Raw genomic sequence first — 25,535 nt, 5'->3', positions numbered from 1 at the left:
ATCAATTCTATTATGGCAATATTTCGTGGGGTCTTTCCTGTTTAGTAATCTCTCTCTTACTCTCTCCTTTTTATTTATTTTTCATGTCTTCTCTTTTCCTATTGTTTCTTCTTTTTTGGAACCCTTTTCTAACTGATATATCTCTCTCTTATTCTTTTTAAAAAAATTTTTAGGAATCTTCTTAACTTTTAAAGTCATTGCTTATTTGTCTTTTTTTCTGATGTCCTAGTGTCAACTTTTATCTTTCGTGTTTCTCTACTTTCTTGGTTTCTACTTATTTTATTGTTATAATTACTAATAGTTTTTTTTTCGACCGCATGCTAGTGTGTATTCTGCCTCATCTTCAATTTATGTGTATTCTTTGATTTAGGGTATTATTTAGGGTTCTTTTAGTGCTCCATTATTGTGTTGTATGGCACAAGACAAGCAAAGCTTCTTTAGCCGAATAAAATCTGGAAAATCTGGGGTGGGCATTTGCCCACCCCTGCCCCACCCAAATGGCGCCTCTGTTAATAAAATGATTGCAATTTTAGCAATTTTGTTTGTTTTAAGCTTAATTTTTATATTCAATTTAAGTTTTACATTTTTGATATTTATTCATTCATTTATATTAATATCTGTTGTATGTTTGTTTGCTAGGATTGTTTACTTAATTTATGTTCGTTTTGGTATTTATTTATTCCTTATTAGCTAATTCTGATGATTTTAAGTTTTAATTAATATAGGAAATAATATCAGCTGGTCCTAAGTTTAATTTGGCTTTTATTTTTCTTTGAAAAATTTCTTTTTTAGAAAGTTTTTTTTAGTTAATAGTTTTGATAATGAAGCTAAAATTTAGACTTCGATTTGTGATTGTTGTTTTTAGATAATTGGTTCCAATGGATGAGGTACACAAGTTATGGTATATTTCTTTCTTTGCTTTTCCTTTCATTATTGCTGAATTGGTATCATTTTTTTTAATTTTTTTCCAATGAAGCATTTTTTTTGCCATTTTTGTGTGCTATTCTCCTATTTTGATGTTTCTTCTCAAACTGTGCCCCTTGCCTGAAACAAATGAATGATCAGTTAAGTGCTTTTTGAATTAGCCTTACGGTATCAAGAGAACCCTTTGGTAGAGGCTGAGAGGGAGTAATGCCGTAGTAACACACCAGAGGCGCCAATTGCGGGGGATAATTGAACATTCACGATATTTAAAAGATATTTAAATCAGATTCGTGTAATATCGCTAATAAATTTCTTAATTTGCTGGAGAGTGATATGTCATTTGGTAAAACTCATGGCCTTAGAGTGCAAAGCAATAATTTGAATATAGGAACTGTAAAATCAAGTAATTCAATGGGAACCCTTATGGGGGGCTCCACCCCCCCTGGCGGAATGACGATTCCTTGAATTTGTTTTATTTTGTTTTGAATTTTCTATCGTGCAGCAGGGAAGTCCCCCTCCCATAGAATTCACCTTATTAGCGCCCATGATTGGTTCAACTTGATTGACTCTATTCAACGTTAACTGTTTACTGCTATCTACTGGGGAGAGGTAATATCGCTTTCCTCAAAGATAACAATATTTATTCGATTTTTATTCCGTTTTGATGAGATTTGTATATAATTTCCCTAATCTCGTTGCTTTTTTTCGAACTTGCATCCCTTCCCTGAAATTTTCTATTTATGGTGTCAGACAACTAACCAATATATTAAAAAAAAGGATTGCAAGTTCAAGAGAAAATACGGATAGGGGACAGAGGTGCCAACACTCTCAGGAATTAAACCATTAAATTCAGCATGTCAGGGAACCCTGTTTCAGAGGGTCGAGGCAGTAATGCCGCATGTTGGTAGTATTGAAAATTTTCTATATTGATTTAGCAATTGAGTATTAATACATAATTTAAGTATTAGTTGATCATTGCAAAACCCAAGTTTTTAGTGTTTTGATTAAAAAAATAGAAAAATTACCCCCTCTCCTTATATTTTGAAAAATAATTATTCTTGAATATTCATTAAGAAGAAAGTTCTACAATATCCTTGCTTCCCCAACATTTACGTGAATTGGCGGTCCTGGGCGGTTGTTCAATCCTATAGATGCACAAAGTTTTTACAAGGTAGATATAGTTAACATAGACAATTATTCTAAAGCTTCGTTAAACTAAGTTCATTAATTTGAGCCTCGATGAAATTATATATAGTGGCGCTTGATTGCGCATTGCCTATTATTAAGGAGGGTAGGTAAAATAATTCTTCAGGAGGGAATGGGGGTTGCCCGAAGCTTCAAGTAATCGGTTTCTTATGCCGAAGTGTTCCCAAATTCCCAATGGGCAATGTATTTGTTATGAATAGCCTTATAGGAGAGCAAAAACAGTTTTTTTTTGTTTTTAGCGGGAGAAAAATATGCCCGAGGTTTTAAACAAATAAATTTCTAGAAAATATTCCATTATGGGGTTGCGTAACGTAGCTTTATTAGGTACATAGTATACATAATTGTTATGTAGCCTTTAATTAATAGATTAAACAAAAAAAAAGTTTTTAAAAAAATAAAAATAAGGAGCGACATTAAAACTTAAAACGAACAGAAATTGCTTCGTATATGAAAGGGGCTTTTTCTCCTCTACGCCCCACTCTTTACGCTAAAGTTTGACTCTTTCTTTTAACTATACAATTTAAAACTGTAAGAAATGTTAGCGTAAAGAGCGGGGCATTGAAGAGGAAAAGCCCCTTTCATATACGGAGTAATTTCTGTTGGTTTTAAGTTTTAACGTCGTTCCTTATTTTCATTTAAAAAAACTTGTTTTTTCTTTAATTTCTGGACGTTTTTAATTAATGCATGTTTTGATCTTGGCTCTCCACAGATAAATAGTTAAAACGAAGTTTGCATATTAATTTTTTGGGGCTTAATGGCTTTTTTAATAGTTTAATCAGAATATTTTGAGAAAAAAGGAGCGAGGGAGAAGCCTAGTTGCCCTCCAATTTTTCGATTACTTAAAAAGGCAACTATAACATATAATTTTTTTAACAAAAGTTTTCATAAGTAAAAAAATATACATAACTTGCGAATTAATTTACGTAGCAAATTTCTACATTTGTATGTTTTTATTGCGTATATGAGGGGGCTCACCCCTCGTCGATACCTCACTCTTTACATTAAAGCTTAAATTTTGTCCCAATTTCTTAAGAATGGCCCTTGAATCACAAAGGCCATAGAATGAATAGTTTAAATTACTAAAAATACTTTTGCGTAAAGGGCAAGGTATTACGAGGAGGTAAACCCCTCATATGCGTAATAATTTCTGTTCGTTTTAAGTTTTGATGTTGCTTCTCACTTTCAGTAGAAAAAAAATTCGTATTTTATTTTTTCATTGTTTTTTTAAATAATGCTAGAAAATCCTGCGTCCCCTCCACTGAAAGTTTCTTCCCCATGAGAATTTACTCCATAGAAATATCCTCCCACGTATCCCCCCCCCTCAACCCTCCCACCCAAACCAAAAAAACCCCTGAAAACGTTTGTACACTTCCCAGTAACCATTGCTATGTAAACACAGGTCAGAGTTTGTAACTTGCAACCCCTCCTACGGGGACTGGGGGGAGTAAGTCGTCCCTGAAGACATAGCTATTAGGTTTTTCGACTATGGTGAATAAAATGGCTCTCTCAGAATTTTGATCTGGTGAATTTGGGGAATAATGAGTGTGGGAGGGGGCCTAGGTGTCCTCAAATTTTTTGGTTACTTAAAAACGACACTAGAACTTTTAATTTTCGTTAGAATGAGCCCTTCTGCCACATTCTAGGATCACTGAGTCAATACGATCACCCCTGGGAAAAAAAAAATGAACACGCATCCATGATTTGTCTTTTGGCAAATAATGCGAAATTCCACATTTCTGTAGATAGGGGCTAATAATAAGGTTTTCTGATACGCTGAATTTGATGGTGTGATTTTCGTTAAGATCATATCACTTTTAGGGGGTGTTTCCCCCTATTTTCTAAAATGAGGTAAATTTTCCCAGGCCCATAACTTTTGATGGTAAGACAAATCTTGATGAAACTTATATATTTAAAATCAAAATGCGATTCTTTTGATGTAACTATTGGTATCAAAATTCCTTTTTTTTAGAGTTTCGGTTACTATTGAGCCGAGTCGCTCCTTACTACAGTTCGTCACCACGAACTGACCAATCATGGTCAGTCCCTCATACCTTCCTTGAAACAAATAGATTTCCCAAGCTGTGATATTGGATAAGGTTTAACAAGAGAAAAAATCTCAAATTCTACTTATTTTCAAAGAAAAAATATGTTAGATACATTCTTTTGGCTTGGGCGTAGCAACTTCCAATAAGCTACATATAGTTTTCTACTAATAGAAAAATACTGTTAAAATTTTTACTCAGTTTAAGCTCAATACAGAGAGATACGTCTTATATGCAATTCTTTTAAACTTAGATTTCTGCATCCCCACACCACCCTGCAAACGTTCCAAATATGTTAAGGTTATTTTAATTATCTGAATTTTATCAGTTTTGTCAATGAATAATTCACTGTATATTTACAGCAAATTCGAGTCATAAATAAGACTGACCTCATCTGCTAACCAAATGAGTTATTTCAAGTTCAAAGAAGCTTATAATGAAAGACTAGATAATTTTTTGGTCGACTTGAAAATAATCAATTTGCACAACATCCTGGCTTAGTCCCTTGCTTCCCTTTACATGTTAAAATCAATTTTATTTGCATATATTTGTCAAACCTTTTGCATCGGTAATCGAGACAAATTAATTAGCTATTTTATATAAATATAGGGCAAATGATGAGATTATTCAGTCTGAGATTAACTCTGTTATAGAAAACATGTCGTTTGTGCAAATTTTTGTGAGTATTTTATGAACAATTTTGGTATATGCTAGACTAATTCCAGAATCACAGGTTTATGGGTATTGATAAGTATTTTCTTCTAATTTAAGCTGAAATATTAGTTCTGGCTAAAACCCAATAAGATTAGCCTATTTGCAACATTGGCGATTTCTATATTTTTTTTTTTTTTTTATTGAGTACTTTAATTTTTTCAGAAATCTTTAAAGATCTATATGGACATATATTTGTAATTAAATCTAAAACATGAATACCGTTTTGATATTGCTTTACCCCATGTTGGTTTCAAGTATTATACATTCAGTTATGAACACGTAATATCACAGCGGAAAACACTCACAAGACAACTTTGAATTTTGAGTTCTTATTAAAAGCTATTTCCATCGATTTTTTATTATTCATTTACATCTACAATTTACATCTACATTATTTACATCTACAATTGTTTGATAGAAAAGCCAGTGAAATATAAAACGTTATATAACTCGAATAATAAGAGTCTTAAGAGTGACGTCCTCTGTCAAAGCCTTGTCGCAAGACAGGCCCACAACTGGAACTTGTACCAAAATGCCGAAATTTTTATATTATTGGATTTATTAGTTTTAGATCTATCCATCGATTTATATTATTATTCTTAAGGGAATTATACTTTTCAAAGAATGATTTAAACTTGCTTAAAAAATAGGAAACATTTGCTTTTCATATAGATATGTTTTTCATGCTTTCCAACTTATTTTTCAATCTGAGAATATTTAGAAGATGGAAATTTTGTAGATGGTAGGATATTTGGTATATAAATAAAGCTTAATTTTGCTCTCTTACGTTGAAAGATAAGTCATGCGACTGTAGAAAATATTATTCCATAGACTTGCAATGGGAATATTAGCCTTAAGCAGTCAGACCTTGAAGTAAAAGATCCTTAAAGTTGAGAAAGCCTAGCTTTAGAAGCCAAAATGAGCACTTATGTAATTAAATCATAAGTATGAGTTCAACAAAATGTCTTAGATGAATTCTCAAGTGGTCAAAAACTTGAATCCTTGAGCACTACAACTCCCGTTCAAGGGAGTGAAGAAGCTAACTTCAAAATGAAACTTCGTCAAGTGCTTGGTTTTTTAGATACTAATTTTTAAAACTTGGCAATAGGAGGCTTGTATATCTGAATTGTTGTTCACTCACGGCATCAGTTATTTATAATTGAAAAATGAGGATACCCTGTTCCCCCTTTTTTATATAGAATTAAGTTTTTTAACTTAGTTATATAAGAGAAACTTCACCTGCGTGTAGATAGAACGAAACATCAATGTTTTCTAGCTTTCAGCAAGTGTTTCAGTTCACGGGGCGGGGGCTGCTTTTCAAGTTTTAGGTACTCTTTACTAAATACTGCATCTTGGTCCTTCGGATAATCCCCGAAAAGTACACAGATTCATGCTGTGTAAACTTAGAAGACTCTTAATTTTGAAAGTTTCAGCTATCTCACCACTGTAAGTGGAATAGCAATAGTCTGATCTCTACATTTTTTTTGGGTAGATGGAATAATATATTGGAATAGAGAAGAAGCAAAATGAAGAAAGAAACAAAAGTGGATATTTGGTTATATAATAGGTTTTACATTCATTTTGCCTATTGTTTTGTTATGAGCTCAACTTCGCTAAGAATAACTCCTGTGAAGTTGTGCAAACCACTTTGGCACCCAACGTGTGAGACAGATCCCTTAAAAGTAGTTTTTTCAGGTTTTTGCTGTACTTGCTATCACTTCTGGTCGGAGTTTGCCAATATTTGAAGACATTTTATCCAGTAATGACATACAAATTTTGAGTCCCACCCTGTCTTCAGGCGCTTTAGAGATTGATGATGCACAAGTACGTCTTTCCGACATTATAAAGGAAGATGCCGAATCACCAAAAGCAGATATAAGCATACAAACTACAGAGTCACCTGTTGAATTAAAGGACATTCAAGCAGAAATTGATCTCTATTCTGCAGAAGAAGCTAACTCTGAAGTAGACACTTTTCCATTGGTAAAAGATAACCATGTGAACAAAAATACTGAGGACTTAAAAACGTTCGATAAAACCCAGTTTTTCAATCTGTTCAATACTGTCGAACAACAACAATACAATCAGCCACCTAACCCCTACTATTCTCTTTACCAGCCGATCCTCACACCTCAGTACAGCCACAGTTATCAACAACCAGCATACCGTACGTCGTTCCCTCAGCTTTTTCCCCAATTGTCACTCCAGCAACCCTCTAATTATCAAACCTACGCTCAGCAACCAAAGAAACCATTGACAATTCACTTTATACAGATTCCACAAGCTGGTCAACCACAAAGCGTCTTGCAACTGCCCCATGAGTTGATGATCAACACCGAGCAATTTGGTCAACGTAATCTTCAGCAGCCTACGTACTTGTTTTAAAATAATTCGAGATCTTCTTTTTCTCAGTGTTTAATATATTTGTTTTGTTAATAAAACCTTGATTATTTATTGTAAATTCGGAAGGTATTTTAGATATTTTCTTTATTTGATTTTAGTTCATAGACTCAACCTAAGTGTGCATAGTTATGGAAACCTTTAGGCTTGACTGTTCAACAAAAATGAATAGCAAGAAGTAATTCCTATGTCAATAAGTAAAACCTATTTTTCCCAAAAACATACTGTTACATGCATGTATATAAACGGAGGGGGATGTCCTGGGGGATTGCTATTACAAGGGATGCTTAAGAGGAACAAAATCATTCAAAATGGCTATGGTGCATACCCCACTGTGAGGATTCAGGTGCTTGGGAAGAGTTTGACCCACCAAGGACAGAGGCGCCATTTTGGGCCAAATCTTGGGGTGGGCATGGGACATTTGACAGAACTTCAGACTTTTATTATGAATCTAACAAAGTTTACAATGATTAATAGCAAATAGCGTAATTACCCCAAGGGTCGTCAGGTAATTACGCTCTTTGGCTAATAGGCGTGCAGTTAGTTCAAATCATTTGAACAGAAACAGAATGGATTATGTTGGACATAATGGATAATTATGGCCAGAAAAGGGCCTTTTGGGGTGGAATCTTGGGCCCCTAAGAAAATCAGGGGTGGGCATTTGCCCCCCCCCTGACCCCCCCTCCCAAATGGCGCCTCTGACCAAGGATGGATCGCAAATGTTCCAAAATAAGATGTACTTAGATATAAACCTTTTCTTGGTTTCACCCATCAAGGCTTGAATTTTTGTACACAGAGGCTGAAGTATTTTAGATCCTTTTTCTTCTAAGGACGTGATAATACCAGCAGTAATAAACAAGGAGTGGATATGAGTGAGGCTGCTTCCTCCTCAATATTCTTTTTTTATGATGAACTTTTTAAGAACTTTTAAAAAAGGTTGTGATACTATTTCGACGACCCTTGTGTTTTAGGAATCGTTTTCAGAGATTTGAGACAAACGGTCGAATTTTCGCGCAAAGAATTGGGTATTGACGAGGGGCTATCCCCCTTCAAATATAGAATAATTTCTGTTCATTTTAAGTTTAAATGTTGCTCCTTACTTTCAGTAGGACAAACTGTTTTAATTCAATTTCTGATCCTTTTTCTAATAGTCTCAAGGACCCCCCCCCCAATTCCGTGGAAAATCCTCCTCCAGAATAATTACTCCATAGAAAGTTACTCCCGTTTGAAGTTCTTCCGCCAGAAAATCACCCCAGGACAATTCCGTCCTTGCTAATAATTCCTCCAACAAAAGTTCTTACTTAAGATTCCGCTTGAAACATTCTTCTTAGAATACTTTCATTAGAAGAAACACTTTATTTTGAAGTTTTTATTTGATTTCTGATCCTTTTAAGATAATGGAAAAATCCCCTTATGTGGAAAGCATTTACCATAGCCCCCCCCCCACAAATTGGAAAGTTTCTCCGACAAAAAATTCTCCTGGTGAAAATACCTCATGGAGAATTGTGCGAAATCCCCAAGATGTTTGCAACTCCGATGAAAATTTCCCTCAGGCTATTCCCCCAAAGCGTCTCCACTTGTAAGACGGGACGCCAGCGAGAAAGCAAAACAAATTTCGTATACGCACTCTGGCGAATTCCCCTCGTGTAAGACTTTTCCTTAAAAATACACCCCAGAATCTACAATCCCAATAAAAAATCCTCTCCGTAGAAGATTCATCTCCAGTAAATCTCCGCCCCTCCCCAAAAAATGTCGGTGTGCATACCTATAACAAATACTCTATATAAACAATAGGCAAATTTTGTAACTTGCAGCCCCTCGTCCGGCGGTGCTGGGGGTTGATGCAGAGGCGCCATTTGGGCCAAATCTTGGGGTGGGCATAAACTCCATTTTGGGCCCCACCAACTTTCAAATAAGAAAAAATGCGAGTTTCGGCAGCACATCGATATAATATTCTAAGGAAAAACTCATTTTCAGCACCCGTGTGTCGCATGGATATGTACTGTAACCCAATGTGGAACTCAGCCACACTGACTTCTAAGATTAATTATAACATCAAAGATCATAATCAACGAGGTTAAGTGATTAAACTGTAAATGGAAAATTCAACAAGTCTAAAGGCTGGCCCTCCTCCGCGAGAAACTTTCTTATTTAAGTAAACAATACGTCGGTGAAAGTAATAGGGGTTCAGTAATTTCAAATCAATTGGACAGAACGGATTATGTTGGACATAATGGATTATTATGGCCGGCAAAGAGCCCTTTGTGGTGAAAGCTTGGGCCCCCCTGAAAAATCTGGGGTGGGCATTTGCCCACCCCTGACCCGCCCAAATGGCGCCTCTGGGCTGATGTCATCTCCAAAGACGTGGTTATTGAACCTTAAAACTAAACTGAACAAATTGGCTATCTCAAAATTTATCAGACAACTTTTGAGGAAAATACAGTATAGATGGGAGCCAATTGTCCTCCAACTTTTTGGTTATTTAAAAAGAGTGCTAGAACTTTTAATTTAGGTTCAAACGAACCCTCTCGCAATATTCTAAGACTATTGGTTCGACACGAAAAAAACCCTCTACAGTAGTGTTCTCTGATACGCTGAATCTGAAGGTGTGATTTTCATTAAGATTCCTTGGCTTTTAGGTGGTATTTCGTCCCGAAAATTTGGCAGACTTCCCTGGCTCATAGTCTTTGATGGGAAACACTAAACTTAATAAATATTATATATTGGTATCAACATAATTAGTAACCGTTTTTTAGAGTTTAGGTTGCAGTATACCCGCGTTGCTCCTTACAGTTGGTTACCACGAACTGTTTGAAACGGTTTGTCACTCATTCAAAAAAATCTATAAAATGACGAAATTATCCTGGGTCATCCTTGCTTAGAACCAATTAGATAATATTTCCCCATCAGACTGTCTCTGGAGGTTTTACCTTACTTTTATATCCTTTAATAATTCCATGAAGGGATATTAGAAGGCTGTGATCTATTGGCCAGTACACCCATTTTTCCCAATACCTTTTATATTGATGCTTTACTCTGTCACACAGAGCTTGATCCCCCCCTAATGCTTCTTTGGATCCTTTTTTACTTGGCTTGTTTGTACTGGGAGGGTATCCAAATGCTAACATCCTGTGGGGTTTCTTAATTTGCTTCTCTTAAACACCTTTGGAGGTGCTCGTATCCCTTTCCTCTTGTCATCGACATGACAAATAGATTCCATACCTATTTTCTCTTTGATTAAAAAATGAAGCCAAAATTCATTAAATGATAAAACTTGGAAGAAGTAATTACTCATTTTTTATCTACTGAAATTCCAATTACGATATCAATACCTTAGAAACTTCAAAATAAATCAAACCAATGGAGATGTGGTTTGATACGCATGCAAAGCTCTAAGGCCATACTTATATAGGGATCGCACAAAAAGCGAAGCGCCTACAACACTAACCTCAAATTTGACATATTCTAAGGTCTGCGGAATCAATGTTAAATGTTTTCCACAAGGAAAAGGCTTTTATACGGTATTCTAAGGTAAAATTTCCTGAATACATACCGTAGAATACTAAATTCTACGGACAGTATATGTCTTTATCCAATATGCATCAATTCATCCATGAATTTTGGTGACTTTTTGACAGATTTCATGCTTATAGCGGACATAAAAAACCAAGTACCTAGATTTTATTCCAATTGTTTTAAGGAACAAAAAATATTCATAATACTGGAGGTACGAGTTTTCTTGGCCCAATAATTTCAGAGCTGTGGGACCAATATCAGTAGTTCTTCTCTCAACCATATTATCTTATAGCTGATTAGGCAGGAATTAGGTAAAATAATTCTAAAAGAATAAAGGTACTTACAGTCTGTGAGCAATATGCTCAGTGGCATAAGAACAGAAAAATGGAATACGAGCAAAGCCAAATTTTTACTTATATTTTAAACAAAAAAAAATATTACAATTCAAAATAAGATAGACGTACAATACTAACAAAGCATTACTTTGATACACGTTAATTATAAAAGGAAACCTTCCTATGGTTATGTTTTCAATGCAATCCTTACGTCCCTCTCTGAATTCCTATTGGAAATGAAACACTCACTTTCGTTAGAAAAGTAGGAAAAAGTAAAGTCTTCTTCCCCCTTCCACAATATTATGTTTACGACGGATCGAGGTGAAGACTGTCTCATCAGTTGACAGGTGATCTCCTCACTTGTAGAACCCAGAGAGACTATTGTCAAAAAATCGGAAAATTTAGTGAAGAACGATCAAGATAGGTCACAAGTTTGGAAAAAATAGAGAACTGTCAAACTAATGGCTGACAGTCGGCCCTGGGCTTTACAAGGATGAGTGAATACCAGCCTTGTATTATTATTCTTAAATATTCTAACCTTGATTAATGGAAATTTTGTGTAAGAGAATTCTTAACTTCGGTTTTCGTAAATTCTAGAATAATTCGTAATGCTGGCAGTGTTGATTTTCCGGTTTGAAAAAACGATATAGATAGGTTTACGACCTGAAAAAATTTGTTTTGAGCCTTAATTTTAGAAAAAAATCATATGGATGGCGTCGCAAATACTTCGAATTGTTATAACAAATTTTGCTGAAGATGAATGTTTGGGCTATATATTTTAAAAAACATTTTACAATTTAATTTGACTTCAATAGTGTAAACTAATTTGTCGGTACAAAAATGCAAAAGTTTTATCGAATAAAGTGAATCAAATTTAAAGTTCACGAAAAAAAACGGCATTCCTTTTCACCAAAAGAAGCAGAGTTTTCTGGTACTACACCTTAAAATTATCATTAGTTAGAACAGAATTAAAATATAGGAATAATCAAACAGTTTGTGGTAACGAACTATTAGTAAGGAGCGACTCGGCTCAATAGAAATCAAAATCTAAAAAAAAAAGAATTTGATACCAATAGTTACGTCAAAAGAATCATATTTAAATGCTGATTTTGAATATATAAGTTTCATCAAACTTAGTCTTACCCATCAAAAGTTACAAGCCCGAGAAAATTTGCCTTATTTCAGAAAATACGTAGAAGCACCCCTAAAAATCATAGAATTTTAACGAAAATCACACCATCAGATTCAGCGTATGAGAGAAATACTTTATAGGTTTCAAACTCTTATCTACAAAAATGCGGAATTTTGGATTTTTTTTGCCAGAAGACAGATCACGGTTGTGTGTTTATTGCCTTGTTTGTTGTTTTTTTTTGTTTTGCTTTTTTGTCCCAGGGGTGATCGTATCAACCCAGTGGTCCTATAATGTCACGAGATGGCTCATTCTAATGGAAATTAAAAGTTCTAGTTCCCTTTTTAAGTGACCGAAAAAATTGGAGAACACCTAGGCCCCCTCCCACGCTCATTTTCCCCAAAGTCACCAGACCAAAATTCTGTGATAGCCATTCTATTCAGCATAGTCGAAAAACCAAATAGCTATGTCGTTGGGGACGAATTACTCCCACACAGTTCCCGTGGGAGGGGCTTTAAGTTACAAAAGTATTTTGCTGTTTTAAAAAGTGGAGTTGAGAGAAAGAGTCCCCTCCTCAACGCCCCGCTCTTTACGCTAAAGTTTTTTACTATTTAAAAAAGTAGAGTTGAGAAAAATAGCAAAAATTTAGCGGAAAGAGCGGAACGTTGATGAGGGAACAGCCCCTTTGATATACAGATTAATTTCTATTCATTTTAAGTTTTAATGTTGCTCCTTACTTTCAGTAAAAAAAAATGTTTTTTTTTTATTTAAAACATATACAAGATGATTTCCTTTTGGTATCCGATTCAAATTATTGTGTTATGGTGTAAAAAATAGATAGCAGCTAAGCTAGGGTAAAAAAGAACAAACTTCTATTGGTTCTACTGATTTGAGCTGATCCTTCAAAGAATCTTTCGCCTGGCTCAGCTACCTTCTTTAAATATCAAAGAAGGTATGTGTAAAGGTAATATATATCTATATATTATCTCTGGGAGTACCCTTGCTGCTGCCATTTTCATTAGAAGAAATAAATACATCAGGACCTATTCGGAATTGAACAATGCTGCTTGAAGTCTGTGTCGTAGAAAACGATCGGCCGCTTACTGAGATCAATCTTTTTTTCCTTTCTTCCAACGTGCACGCAAAAGACACCAATGTTTTATTTAGATGATTAGCTTCAAGTTCCTTCTGGAAAAGGGTAATAACATTAAAATACGTACAAATATATATTCTAAACTTTTATTAGCTGTGTGTGACTAAACAATACAAAGAATAAACGTTAATCTAAAAAATACGTACAAATATATATTCTAAACTTTTATTAGCTGTGTGTGACTAAACAATACAAAGAATAAACGTTAATCTGAATAAAATATTACAATAGTCTTGTACACTCCACTTTTTTCTGTTTCCACGAAACTAGATAATAGTAACAGATCCAGCCAACAAAATTTTAACACAAGAGGCTTCAACAAGCTGAAGAAGGTTTGAAGAATTTATTAGGGGGTAAAACTGAATGCTGAAAACAAATACAGGGGAGCGCAGCCAAAGAAGATGTACCGAATTTTCTAGTTGTCTTGTTGTAACATCAACCTGACCAGAATTTCTCTTCGGGTCAAGATTTATTGTGGATCCAACAATATGATGTGCACTAGAGGCAATCGAAGTTGCCACCAGTTTTAGATTATGGAGGAGGAGCTGTATTGAGGCTCCTCCTTTGCCCACTAAGTAAAACAACCTAAATAGATTATATCTTTTGCGGTTATGTCCCTAAAACCAAACAAAATGTCTCTATTCTCACGCCACAGCAGACCACCCGTGCTCAAGGCTGGAGTGGGGAAGAAAAATCCTCTGGTTTTACCAAACAGCCTTATTATATTCAACAAGCTGGCCCAAACTTTTGTTCCGTAGAGTCCAAAAACATATCTTCCCACGTAAAATATATCTCAATAATATAGTGGTTACTCCCTATACAAACTCACTTAACAACTCTCAGAAAATTATATTTAGGCATGGATGATAAATTATAGGCACTGTTTAAAAGATAAGAAAACTTACTGTTTAGGTTAATATCTACATTAGATCTGATTAATCTCTATGTAAGACCAAACTGGGATATTGGGCAATTAAAATAGCCTAAATGGACCGCAAAATTTTAACACAAGAGGCTTCAACAAGCTGAAGAAGGTTTGAAGAATTTATTAGGGGGCAAAACTGAATGCTGAAAACAAATACAGGGGAGCGCAGCCAAAGAAGATGTACCGAATGTACCGAATTTGACATTTGTTTCAATTACTCATGCTTTTTTTCCATCATGCAATAATACGTTGTACCATTGACTTGTCAGAGGTAGAATTGCTAATAACTTTTGCTATTGAGTTTGTGTGATGGACCATCTTAACTAAATGTATTAAATGACTTGACCAAAATGAGGTGTAGAGTAACGTGGGCGAACTTTCTGAATCGACGTGATACCAAGATCCGGTATTGACACCCTAGAACCCGAAAACTACAAATCGATGTTTTGAGCCATTGTTCTAACAAACCGATCATGTCCCATAAAATAACTTTTTATATGCCTAAATAACACTAATTAACTGGTGTTTACCTTTACTTTGATAGTATTACATCATCACTTCAGGGTCAATGTTTTTCCATCTATCCAGGAATGATTGGCTATCCAATCATGGCTATCCTACCTGCTGTTACGTGATAAAAAAAAAAAAACTTCCCGCTAGGTAGCAGGTTACTAAAAAAAAATTCTATGATCTGGTACACTCGCTAAAAAAGTTGTAGATCCCCCAGATACAATAATTTAAACTTTTTTCTTAGCTCAGTGGGTTCGGATTTGAAGTGAAGGTATCTATTATTATGCGTAGGTTTTCTGTAAACCGTAAATTCAAGTTTATTCACACTGCGTATTATCAGTACATCTAAAAAAGGTATTTTTCCATCTCTTTCGGTCTCTAGAGTGAATTGCAGGTTTCTATCGTAAGTATTTAAATGTTCTAGAAAACCTTTAAGTTCACTTTCGCCATAATTCCAAACTGAAATTACGTCGTCCATGAAACGTCCCCAAAACACATGATTAAGAAAATACGAATCTAGGGCCCAATTTTCAAGATTCTCGACGAAAATATTTGCGAGTAGGCCTGATAGAGGTGCTCCCAGAGGAAGGCCCCTTACCTGTTTGTAATATGAATCTCGAAACTGGAAGTGCACGGAATATTTGTTACATAATTTAACCAAATGCATGAGAACATCAATGTCTAGACCTATTGCTGACTCTTCAATTAAATGGTAATTGCTTTCCAGTTTATTTTGTAATAATTGTTCAGATTTTGAAACATTAATACTAGTATGCATAGAAACTATGTCAAAGCTGCTTAATATGGAATTTTCAGAAATGTCAATTTGTTTCAATTTTTCTACAAGATCAACTGAATTTTTGTATAAGATTTTTGGGAGTGAAGCAATGGTTTAAATGCAGTGCATAACCATTTTCCAATGTTTGAGATAGGTGATTTTGTACTAGCTACAATGGGTCTTAGAGGTATGCCTTGTTTGTGCAATTTTGGTAATCCATAAAACTTTGAGCAAAATACACCACGAGGGAGGAATTTATTGTACAACTGTTTAGTGATTCTGCCATTTTCTTTCAAAGTTTTTAATTCTTTTATTACTTTTTGAGCAAATTGATCAGTCTGGTCATGGGTTGATTTAACATAAGTGGTTGTATCATTTAAATGCGACTGTATTTTACCATCATAATCAGTTTTATTCATAATTACTATGGAGTTGCTTTTATCGGCTTTAGTGATTATTATTGAGGAATCCTTACGGAGTTTGCTCAAAACTTTTGTGTCATATGATTTTTCCATTGCGTTATTGGGAGAATTAGGAAGTTTTAATGAGGTGTTGTAAAGAGTGTTTGTAAAGAGTGTTTTGTTGGTTCACTGTCTTGGGAAAAAAAGTCCCCATTATTGTCTCTTTTGTTGTTGTATTATGGAAAGGCAGTGTGATCTTCGTCATTATTTACGTCACGCTTATGGGGAGCATTTGACGAAAGATATTTTTCATTTTATTAGTTTAGGGAAAAAACACGCGAACATTATTAATCAACAAATGTTTCTGGAATCCTGCAGAAGGAATAAAATTATTCCTAAATCCTTAAGGCATAAATTTCACTTAAATACTTTACGAGAGTCACAGCTCACACATAAACTACAGCTAAAAACGTTGAATCATATTATTAAGGACAAAAAACACAGAAGACATAATTTCCTCAGAACGAAAATCACTCGAAAATTTTCTGTCACAGAGCTTGTCCACTGATGATTTTTTGCAGATTGTTAGGATGGAAAGGAATTTATTCCACCATGATTTCCGTGTGTCACAAGAGAGACTCACTAATAAGTTTACGAGGTTGAAATATGAGTCTCACGTGGTCAACCCAGTTTACAATCCTAAGATAAGTCCTGGACCTGCGATTGTAAATATTTCATCTAAAAAGCTTAGCTATGTTGAAGAAAAAGTCCTAGAACAAAGGCCAAAATTTTCGTTTTTACCGAAACAAGTTCCAGTTTCAGACTTGGTAGCATCTTTAGAATCCTCTCTCCACAAATGTAGTGCTCTTGTTTCAAACCCGGATACAGTTAGATCTTGTTTAATTAACACTCTTTACAACACCTCATTAAAACTTCCTAATTCTCCCAATAACGCAATGGAAAAATCATATGACACAAAAGTTTTGAGCAAAAAATTTTCTGAGGCTCTTAACTTTCGGTGATTAAGACTAAATTTAATGAAACTTGTATATTTAAAATCAGCAGGAAAATCCAATTCTTTCGATGTAACTATTGTTATAATTATAAAAGTTATAATTCTCTTAGTAAAGAAATTATTGAGCCGGGTCGCTCCTTACTACGGTTCGTTATCACGAACTGTTTGATACTTGAATAGCTACGCTGGATCGTATTGTAGGTAAAAGAAATCTGTATTTAGCACATTCTGCTTTTCTAGGTACTCTTCCACTAGCCCTGCAGCAATTTTTTTCACGGAGAGGCTCAGGTAGGTGCTCTTCTTGTTTACGTAGTTCTTCTCGAAGATTTATTTTTACCAAAACGACCATCTACAGCAGCCCAGAGGTCTCATGTATATCAATCAATTCTATTAGGGCAATATTTCGTCGGGTCTTTCCTGTTTAGTAATATCTCTCTTACTTTCTCCTTTATTTTTATTTTTCATATTTTCTCTTTTCCTATTGTTTCTCCTTTTTTAGAATCCTTTCCTAACTGATATATCTCTCTCTAAGTTATTTTTAAAATTATTTTTAGGAATCTTCTTAACTTTTAAAGTCATTGCTTATTTGTCTTTTTTTTCTGATGTCCTTTTGTCAACTTTTGTCTTTCGTGTTTCTCTACTTTCTTGGTTTCTACTTATTTTATTGTTATAATTACTAACAGCTTTTTTCTTTGACCGCATGCTAGTGTTTATTTTGCCTCATCTTTATTTTATGTGTATTCTTTGATTTAGGGTATTATTTATGGTTCTTTTAGTGCTCCATTATTGTGTTGTATGGCAAAAGACAAGCAAAGCTTCTTAAGCCGAATTAGTTTTTTTTTTACGTTTGTAATAGTATTTTAGTATTAATAAAATGATTGAAATATTATGGATTAGCAATTTTCTTCGTTTTAAGCTTAATTTTTATATTCAATTTAAGTTTTACATGTTTTAAGATTTATTCATTCATTTATATTAATATCTGTTGTAAGTTTGTTTGCTAGGATTGTTTACTTAATTTCTGTTCGTTTTGGTATTTATTTATTCCTTATTAGCTAATTCTGGTGATTTTAAGTTTTAATTATTATAGGAATTAATATCTGCTGGTCCTAAGTATAATTTGGCTTTTATTTTTCTTTGAAAAATTTCTTTTTTGGAAAGTTTTTTTTAGTTAATAATTTTAATAATGAAGCTAAAATTTAGACTTCGATTTGTGATTGTTGTTTTTAGATAACTGGTTCCAATGGCTGAGTTACACAAGTTATGGTATATTTCTTTCTTTGTTTCTTTCTTTACGCTAAAGTTTGACTCTTTCTTTTAACTCTACAATTTAAAACTGTAGGAAACGTTAGCGTAAAGAGCGGGACATTGAGGAGGAAAAGCCCCTTTCATACACGAAGTAATTTCTGTTCGTTTTAAGTTTCAATGTCGCTCCTTACTTTCATTTAAAAAAAAACTTGTTTTTTTGTTTAATTTCTGGACGTTTTTGAATTAATGCATGTTTTGATCTCGGCTCTCCACACATAAATAATTAAAACGAAATTTGCATATTAATTTTTTTGGGCTAAATGGCTTTTTCATAGTTTTAATCGGAATATTTTGAGAAAAAAGGGGCGAGGGAGGAGCCTAGTTGCCCTCTAATTGATTTACGAACGTTTTCATAAGTAAAAAATATACGTAACTTACGAGTTAAATTACGTAGCAGATTTCTATATTCCTATGTTTTTATTGCGTATATGAGGGGGCTCACCCCTCGTCGATACCTCACTCTTTACGTTAAAGCTTAAATTTTGTCCCAATTCCTTAAGAATGACCCCTGTATCACAAATAGAACCGTAACTGTACCTGAACCGTAAAGAGCACGGCCGTAGAATACATAGTTGAAATTACTGAAAATACGTTAGCGTAAAGAGCGAGGTATTACGAGAAGGTAAACCCCTCATATGCATAATAATTTCTGTTCATTTTAAGTTTTGATGTTGCTTCTCACTTTCAGTAGAAAAAACTTTTCGTATTTATTTTTTCATTGTTTTTTAAATAATGCTGGAAAATCCTGCGCCCCCTCCATTGAAAGTCTCTTCCATATGAGAAATTCCTCCATAGAAAATGTCTGTACACTTCCCAGTAACCATTACTATGTAAACACAGGTCAAAGTCTGTAACTTGCAACCCCTCCTACGGGTACTGCATGGGAGTAAGTCGTCCCCAAAGACAGCTATTAGGTTTTTCGACTATGGTGAATAAAATTGCTATCTCGGAATTTGGGGGAAAATGAGCATGGGGGGCCTAGGTGCCCTCCAATGTTTTGGTCACTTAAAAACGGCACTAGAACTTTTAATTTCCGTTAGAATGAACCCTTCTGTCACATTCTAGGACCACTGAGTCGATACGATCACCCCTGGAAAAAAAAAAAAAAAAATAAACACGCACCCGTGATTTGTCTTCTGGCAAAAACTGCGAAATTCGACATTTTTCTAGATAGGGGCTTGAAACTTCTACAATAAGGTTCTCTGATACGCTGAATCTGATGGTGTGATTTTCGTTAAGATCATATCACTTTTAGGGGGTGTTTTCCCCTATTTTCTAAAATGATGTAAATATTTCCAGGTTCGTAACTTTTGATGGTAAGACTAATCTTGATGAAACTTATATATTTAAAATCAAAATTAAAATGCGATTCTTTTGATGTAACTATTGGTATGAAAATTCCTTTTTTTAGAGTTTCGATTACTATTGAGCCGGGTCGCTCCTTACTACAGTTCTTCACCACGAACTGTTTGATACTCAATCAATTTTTCTACCAATCATGGTTAGTCCCTCATACCTTCCTTGAAACAAATAGACTTCCCCAGCTGTGATATTGGATAAGGTTTAACAAGAGAAAAATTCTCAAATTCTATTTATTTTCAAAGAAATTTTTTTTTAAGATACATTCTTTTGGCTTGGGCGCAGCAACTTCCAATAAGCTACATGTAAAATTCTACTAATAGGAAAATACTGTTGAACTCAGTTTAAGGTCAATACAGAGAGATACGTCTTATATGCAATTCTTTTTAAACTTAGATTTCTTCATCCCCACACCACCCTGCAAACGTTCCAAATATGTTAAGGTTATTTTAATTATATGAATTTTATCAGCTTTATTTATGAATAATTCACTGTATATTTACATCAAATTGGAGTCATAAATAAGACTGACCTCATCTGCTAACCAAATGAGTTATTTCAAGTTCAAAGAAGCTTATAATGAAAGACTAGATAATTTTTTGGTCGACTTGAAAATAATCAATTTGCACAGCATCCTGGCTTAGTCCCTTGCTTCCCTTTACATATTAAAATCAATTTTATTTGCATATATTTTTCCAACCTTTTGCATTGGTAATTGAGACAAATTAATTAGGTATTTTATATAAATATAGGGCAAATAATGACATTATTCAGTCTGAGATTAACTCTGTTATTGAAAACATGTCGTTTGTGCAAATTTTTGTGAGTATTTTATGAACAATTTTGGTATATGCTAGACTAATTTCAGAATCACAGCAGCTATGGGTATTGATAAGCATTCTCTTCTAATTTAAGCCGAAATATTAGTTCTGGCTAAAGTCCAATAAGATTAGCCTATTTACAACATTGGCGATCTCAATATATATTTTTTTTAATTTATTGAGTACTTTAATTTTTCTAAAATCTTTAAAGATGTATATGGACATATATTTGTAATTAAATTTAAAACATGAATACCGTTTTGATATTGCTTTACCCCTGAAGCTAACTTCAAAATGAAACTTCGGCAAGTGCTTGGTTTTTTAGATACTAATTTTTAAAACTTGGCAATAGGAGGCTTGTCTATCCGAATTGTTGTTCATTCACGGCATCATTTATTTATAATTGGAAAATGAGGATACCTTGTTCCCCCTTTTTTTTTATATAGAATTAAGTTTTTTAACTTAGTTATATAAGAGAAACTTCACTTGCGTGTAGGTAGAACGAAACATCAATGTTTTCTAGATTTCATCAAGTGTTTCAGTTCACGGGGCGGGGGCTGCTTTTCAAGTTTTAGGTACTCTTTACTAAATACTGCATCTTGGTCCTTCGGATAATCCCCGAAAAGTACACAGATTCATGCTGTGTAAACTAAGAAAACTTTTAATTTTAAAAGTTTCAGCTATCTCACCACTGTAAGTGGAATAGCAATAGTTCGATCTCTACATTTTTTCTTTTTTGGTAGATGGAATTAATAACAATAGATTGGAATAGAGAAGACGCAAAATGAAGAAAGAAACAAAGGTGGATATTTGGTTATATAATAGGTTTTACATCCATTTTGCCTATTGTTTTGTTATGAGCTCAACTTCGCTAAGAATAACTCCTGTGAAGTTGTGCAAACCACTTTGGCACCCAACGTGTGAGACATATCCCTTAAATGTAGTTTTTTCAGGTTTTTGCTGTACTTGCTATCACTTCTGGTCGGAGTTTGCCAATATTTGAAGACATTTTATCCAGTAATGACATACAAATTTTGAGTCCCACCCTGTCTTCAGGCGCTTTAGAGATTGATGATGCACAAGTACGTCTTTCCGACATTATAAAGGAAGATGCCGAATCACCAAAAGCAGATATAAGCATACAAACTACAGAGTCACCTGTTGAATTAAAGGACATTCAAGCAGAAATTGATCTCTATTCTGCAGAAGAAGCTAACTCTGAAGTAGACACTTTTCCATTGGTAAAAGATAACCATGTGAACAAAAATACTGAGGACTTAAAAACGTTCGATAAAACCCAGTTTTTCAATCTGTTCAATACTTTCGAACAACAACAATACAATCAGCCAACTAACCCCTACTATTCTCTTTACCAGCCAATCCTCACACCTCAGTACCGCCACAGTTATCAACAGCCAACATACCGAACAGCTTATCCTCAGCTTTTTCCCCAGTTGTCGCTCCAGCAACCCTCTAATTATCAAACCTACGCTCAGCAATCAAAGAAACCATTGACAATTCACTTTATACAGATTCCACAAGCTGGTCAACCACAATGAGTTGATGATCAACACCGAGCAATTTGGTCAACGTAATCTTCAACAGCCTATGTACTTGTTTTAAAATCCTTCGAGATCTTCTTTTTCTCAGTTTTTAATATATTTCTTTTGTAAATAAAACCTTGATTATTTATTGTAAATCCGGAAGGTATTTTAGATATTTTCTTTATTTGATTTTAGTTCATAGACTCAACCTAACTGCGCACAGTTATGGCAAACTTTAGGTTTGACTGTTCAACAAAAATGAATAGCAAGAAGTAATTCCTATGTCAATAAGTAAAACCTATTTTTCCCAAAAACATACTGTTACATGCATGTATACGAACAGAGGGGGATGTCCTGGGGGATTGGTATTACAAGGGATGCTTAAGAGGAACAAAATCATTCAAAATGGCTAGGGTGCATACCCCACTGTGGGGATTGGGGTGCTTGGGAAGAGTTTGACCCACCACGGATGGATCGTAAATGTTCCAAAATAAGATGTACTTAGAAATAAACCTTTTCTTGGTTTCACCCATCAAGGCTTGAATTTTTGTACACATAGGCTGCGGTATTTTAGATCCTTTTTCTTCTAAGAACGTGATAATACCAGCAGTAATAAACAAGGAGTGGATATGAGAGGGGCTGCTTCCTCCTTAATATCCTTCTTTTTATGATGAACTTTTGAAAAAGGTTGTGATACTATTTAGACGACCCTTATGTTTTAGTATTCGTTTTTAGAGATTTGAGACAAACGGTTGAACTTTCGCGCAAAGAGCGGGGTATTGACGAGGGGTTATCCCCCTCCAAATATAGAATAATTTCTGTTCGTTTTAAGTTTAAATGTTGCTCCTTACTTTTCAGTAGGACAAACTGTTTTAATTCAATTTCTGATCCTTTTCTAATAGTCTCAAGGAACCTCCCCCAATTCTGTGGAAAATGCTCCTCCAGAATAATTACTCCACAGAAAGTTACTCCCGTTTGAAGTTCTTCCGCCAGGAAATCACCCCAGGAAAATTCCGTCCTTGCTAATAATTCCTCCAACAAAATTTCTTACTTAAGATTCCGCTTGAAACATTCTTCTTAGAATACTTTCATTTGAAGAAACACTTAGTTTTGAAGTTTTTATTTGATCTTTTGATCCTTTTAAGGTTATGGGAAAATCCCCTTATGTGGAAAGCATTTACCGTAGCCCCCCCCCACAAATTGGAAAGTTTCTCCGACAAAAAATTCTCCTGGTGACCATACCTCATGGAGAATTGTGCGAAATCCCCCGGATGTTTGCATGTTTTTGGATGTTTTCCTTAAAAATACACTCCAGAATCTACAATCCCAATAAAAAAATCCTCTCCGTAGAAGATTCATCTCCAGTAAATCTCCACCCCTCCCCAAAAAATGCCGGTGTGCATACCTATAACAAATACTCTATATAAACAATAGGCAAATTTTGTAACTTGCAGCCCCTCGTCCGGCGGTGCTGGGGGTTGATGTCATCTCCAATGACGTGGTTATTGAACCTTACAACTAAACTGAACAAAATGGCTATCTCAAAATTTTAATCAGACAACTTTTGAGGAAAATACAGTATAGATGGGGGCCAATTGTCCTCCAACTTTTTTGGCTATTTAAAAAGAGCGCTAGAACGTTTAATTAACGTCCAAATGAACCCTCTCGTAATATTCTAAGACTATTGGTTCGACACGAAAAAAACCCTCTACAGTAGGGTTTTCTGATACGCTGAATCTGAAGGTGTGATTTTCATTAAGATTCTTTGGCTTTTAGGTGGTATTTTGTCCCGAAAATTCGGCAAACTTCCCTGACTCATAGTCTTTGATGGGCAACACTAAACTTAATAAATATTATATATTGGTATCAACATAATTAGTAATCCGTTTTTTAGAGTTTAGGTTGCAGTATACCCGCGTTGCTCCTTACAGTGGGTTAGCACGAACTGTTTGAAAAGGTTTGTCACTCATTCAAAAAAATCTATAAAATGACGAAATTATCCTGGGTCATCCTTGCTTAGAACCAATTAGATAATATTTTCCCATCAGACTGTCTCTAGGTCTCTGGAGGTTTTACCTTACTTTTATATTCTTGAATAATTCCATGAAGGGATATTAGAAGGCTGTGATCTATTGGTCAGTACAGAGGAATAGACCCCATTTTTCCCAATATCTTTTATATTGATGCTTTACTCTGTCACACAGAGCTTGATCCCCCCCCCCCATGCTTCTTTGGATCCTTCTTGACTTGGCTTGTTCGTACTGGGAAGGTATCCAAATGCTAACATCCTGTGGGGTTTCTTAATTTGCTCCTCTGAAACACCTTTGGAGGTGTTCGCATCTCTTTACTCTTGTCATCTACATGACAAATAGATTCCATATCTATTTTCTCTTTGATTAAAAAATGAAGCCAAAATTCATTAAATGATAAAACTTGGAAGAAGTAATTACTCATTTTTTATCTACTGAAATTCCAATTACGATATCAATACCTTAGAAACTTCAAAATAAATCAAACCAATGGAGAGGTGGTTTGATACGCATGCAAAGCTCTAAGGCCATACTTATATAGGGATCGCACAAAAAGCGAAGCGCCTACAACACTAACCTCAAATTTGACATATTCTAAGGTCTGCGGAATCAATGTTAAATGTTTTCCACAAGGAAAAGGCTTTTATACGGTATTCTAAGGTAAAATTTCCTGAATACATACCGTAGAATACTAAATTCTACGGACAGTATATGTCTTTATCCTATATGCATCAATTCATCCATGAATTTTGGTGAGTTTTTGACAGATTTCATGCTTATAGCGGACATCAAAAACCAAGTACCTAGATTTTATTCCAATCGTTTTAAGGAACAAAAAATATTCACAATACTGGAGGTACGAGTTTTCTTGACCCAACAATTTCAGAGCTCTGGGACCAATATCAGTAGTTCTTCTCTCAACCATATTATTTTATAGCTGATTAGGCAGGAATCAGGTAAAATAATTCTAAAAGAATAGAGGTACTCAGAGTATGTGAGCAATATGCTCAGTGGCATAAGAACAGAAAAATGGAATACGAGCAAAGCCAAATTTTTACTTATATTTTAAACCAAAAAAATATTACAATTCAAAATAAGATAAACGTACAATACTAACAAAGCATTACTTTGATACACGTTAATAATAAAAGGAAACCTTCCTATGGTTAGATTTTTAATGCAATCCTTACGTTCCTCTCTGAATTCCTATTGAATTTGAAACACTCACTTTCGTTAGAAAAGTAGGAAAAAGTAAAGTCTTCTTCCCCCTTCCACAATATTATGTTTACGACGGATCGAGGTGAAGACTGTCTCATCAGTTGACAGGTGATCTCCTCACATGTAGAACCCAGAGAGACTATTGTCAAAAAATCGGAAAATTATGTGAAGAACGATCAAGATAGGTCACAAGTTCGGAAAAAATAG

The 25,535-nt window shown here is 34.6% G+C and overlaps 1 protein-coding gene across 5 annotated transcripts in view; it reads left to right on the top strand.

The window, feature by feature from the left end:
- LOC136039870 (uncharacterized) overlaps positions 1-22,214 on the top strand; it is a 52,297-nt gene extending 30,083 nt beyond the window's left edge. For 2 of the 5 annotated variants that reach the window (XR_010620575.1, XR_010620574.1), the window contains exons 3-5: positions 6,582-7,355; positions 17,289-17,336; positions 21,490-22,214. Coding sequence is in view for 3 of the 5 variants with exons in the window: in XM_065723815.1 (XP_065579887.1) it covers positions 4,831-4,851; positions 6,582-7,271 (711 nt within the window). In the remaining 2 variants the exon portion in view is untranslated. Of the gene's footprint in view, positions 1-4,814; positions 4,852-6,581; positions 7,356-17,288; positions 17,337-19,975; positions 20,065-20,503; positions 20,538-21,489 lie in introns of those variants that run through there. The other 3 variants (XM_065723815.1, XM_065723814.1, XM_065723816.1) reach the window with 3 other exon arrangements.
- The last annotated feature ends 3,321 nt before the right edge of the window (positions 22,215-25,535 follow it).

This window comes from Artemia franciscana, chromosome 20 (assembly GCF_032884065.1).
Source record: "Artemia franciscana chromosome 20, ASM3288406v1, whole genome shotgun sequence".
NCBI classification, from domain to species: domain Eukaryota; kingdom Metazoa; phylum Arthropoda; class Branchiopoda; order Anostraca; family Artemiidae; genus Artemia; species Artemia franciscana.
This window is presented reverse-complemented; position numbering and strand designations above follow the sequence as displayed.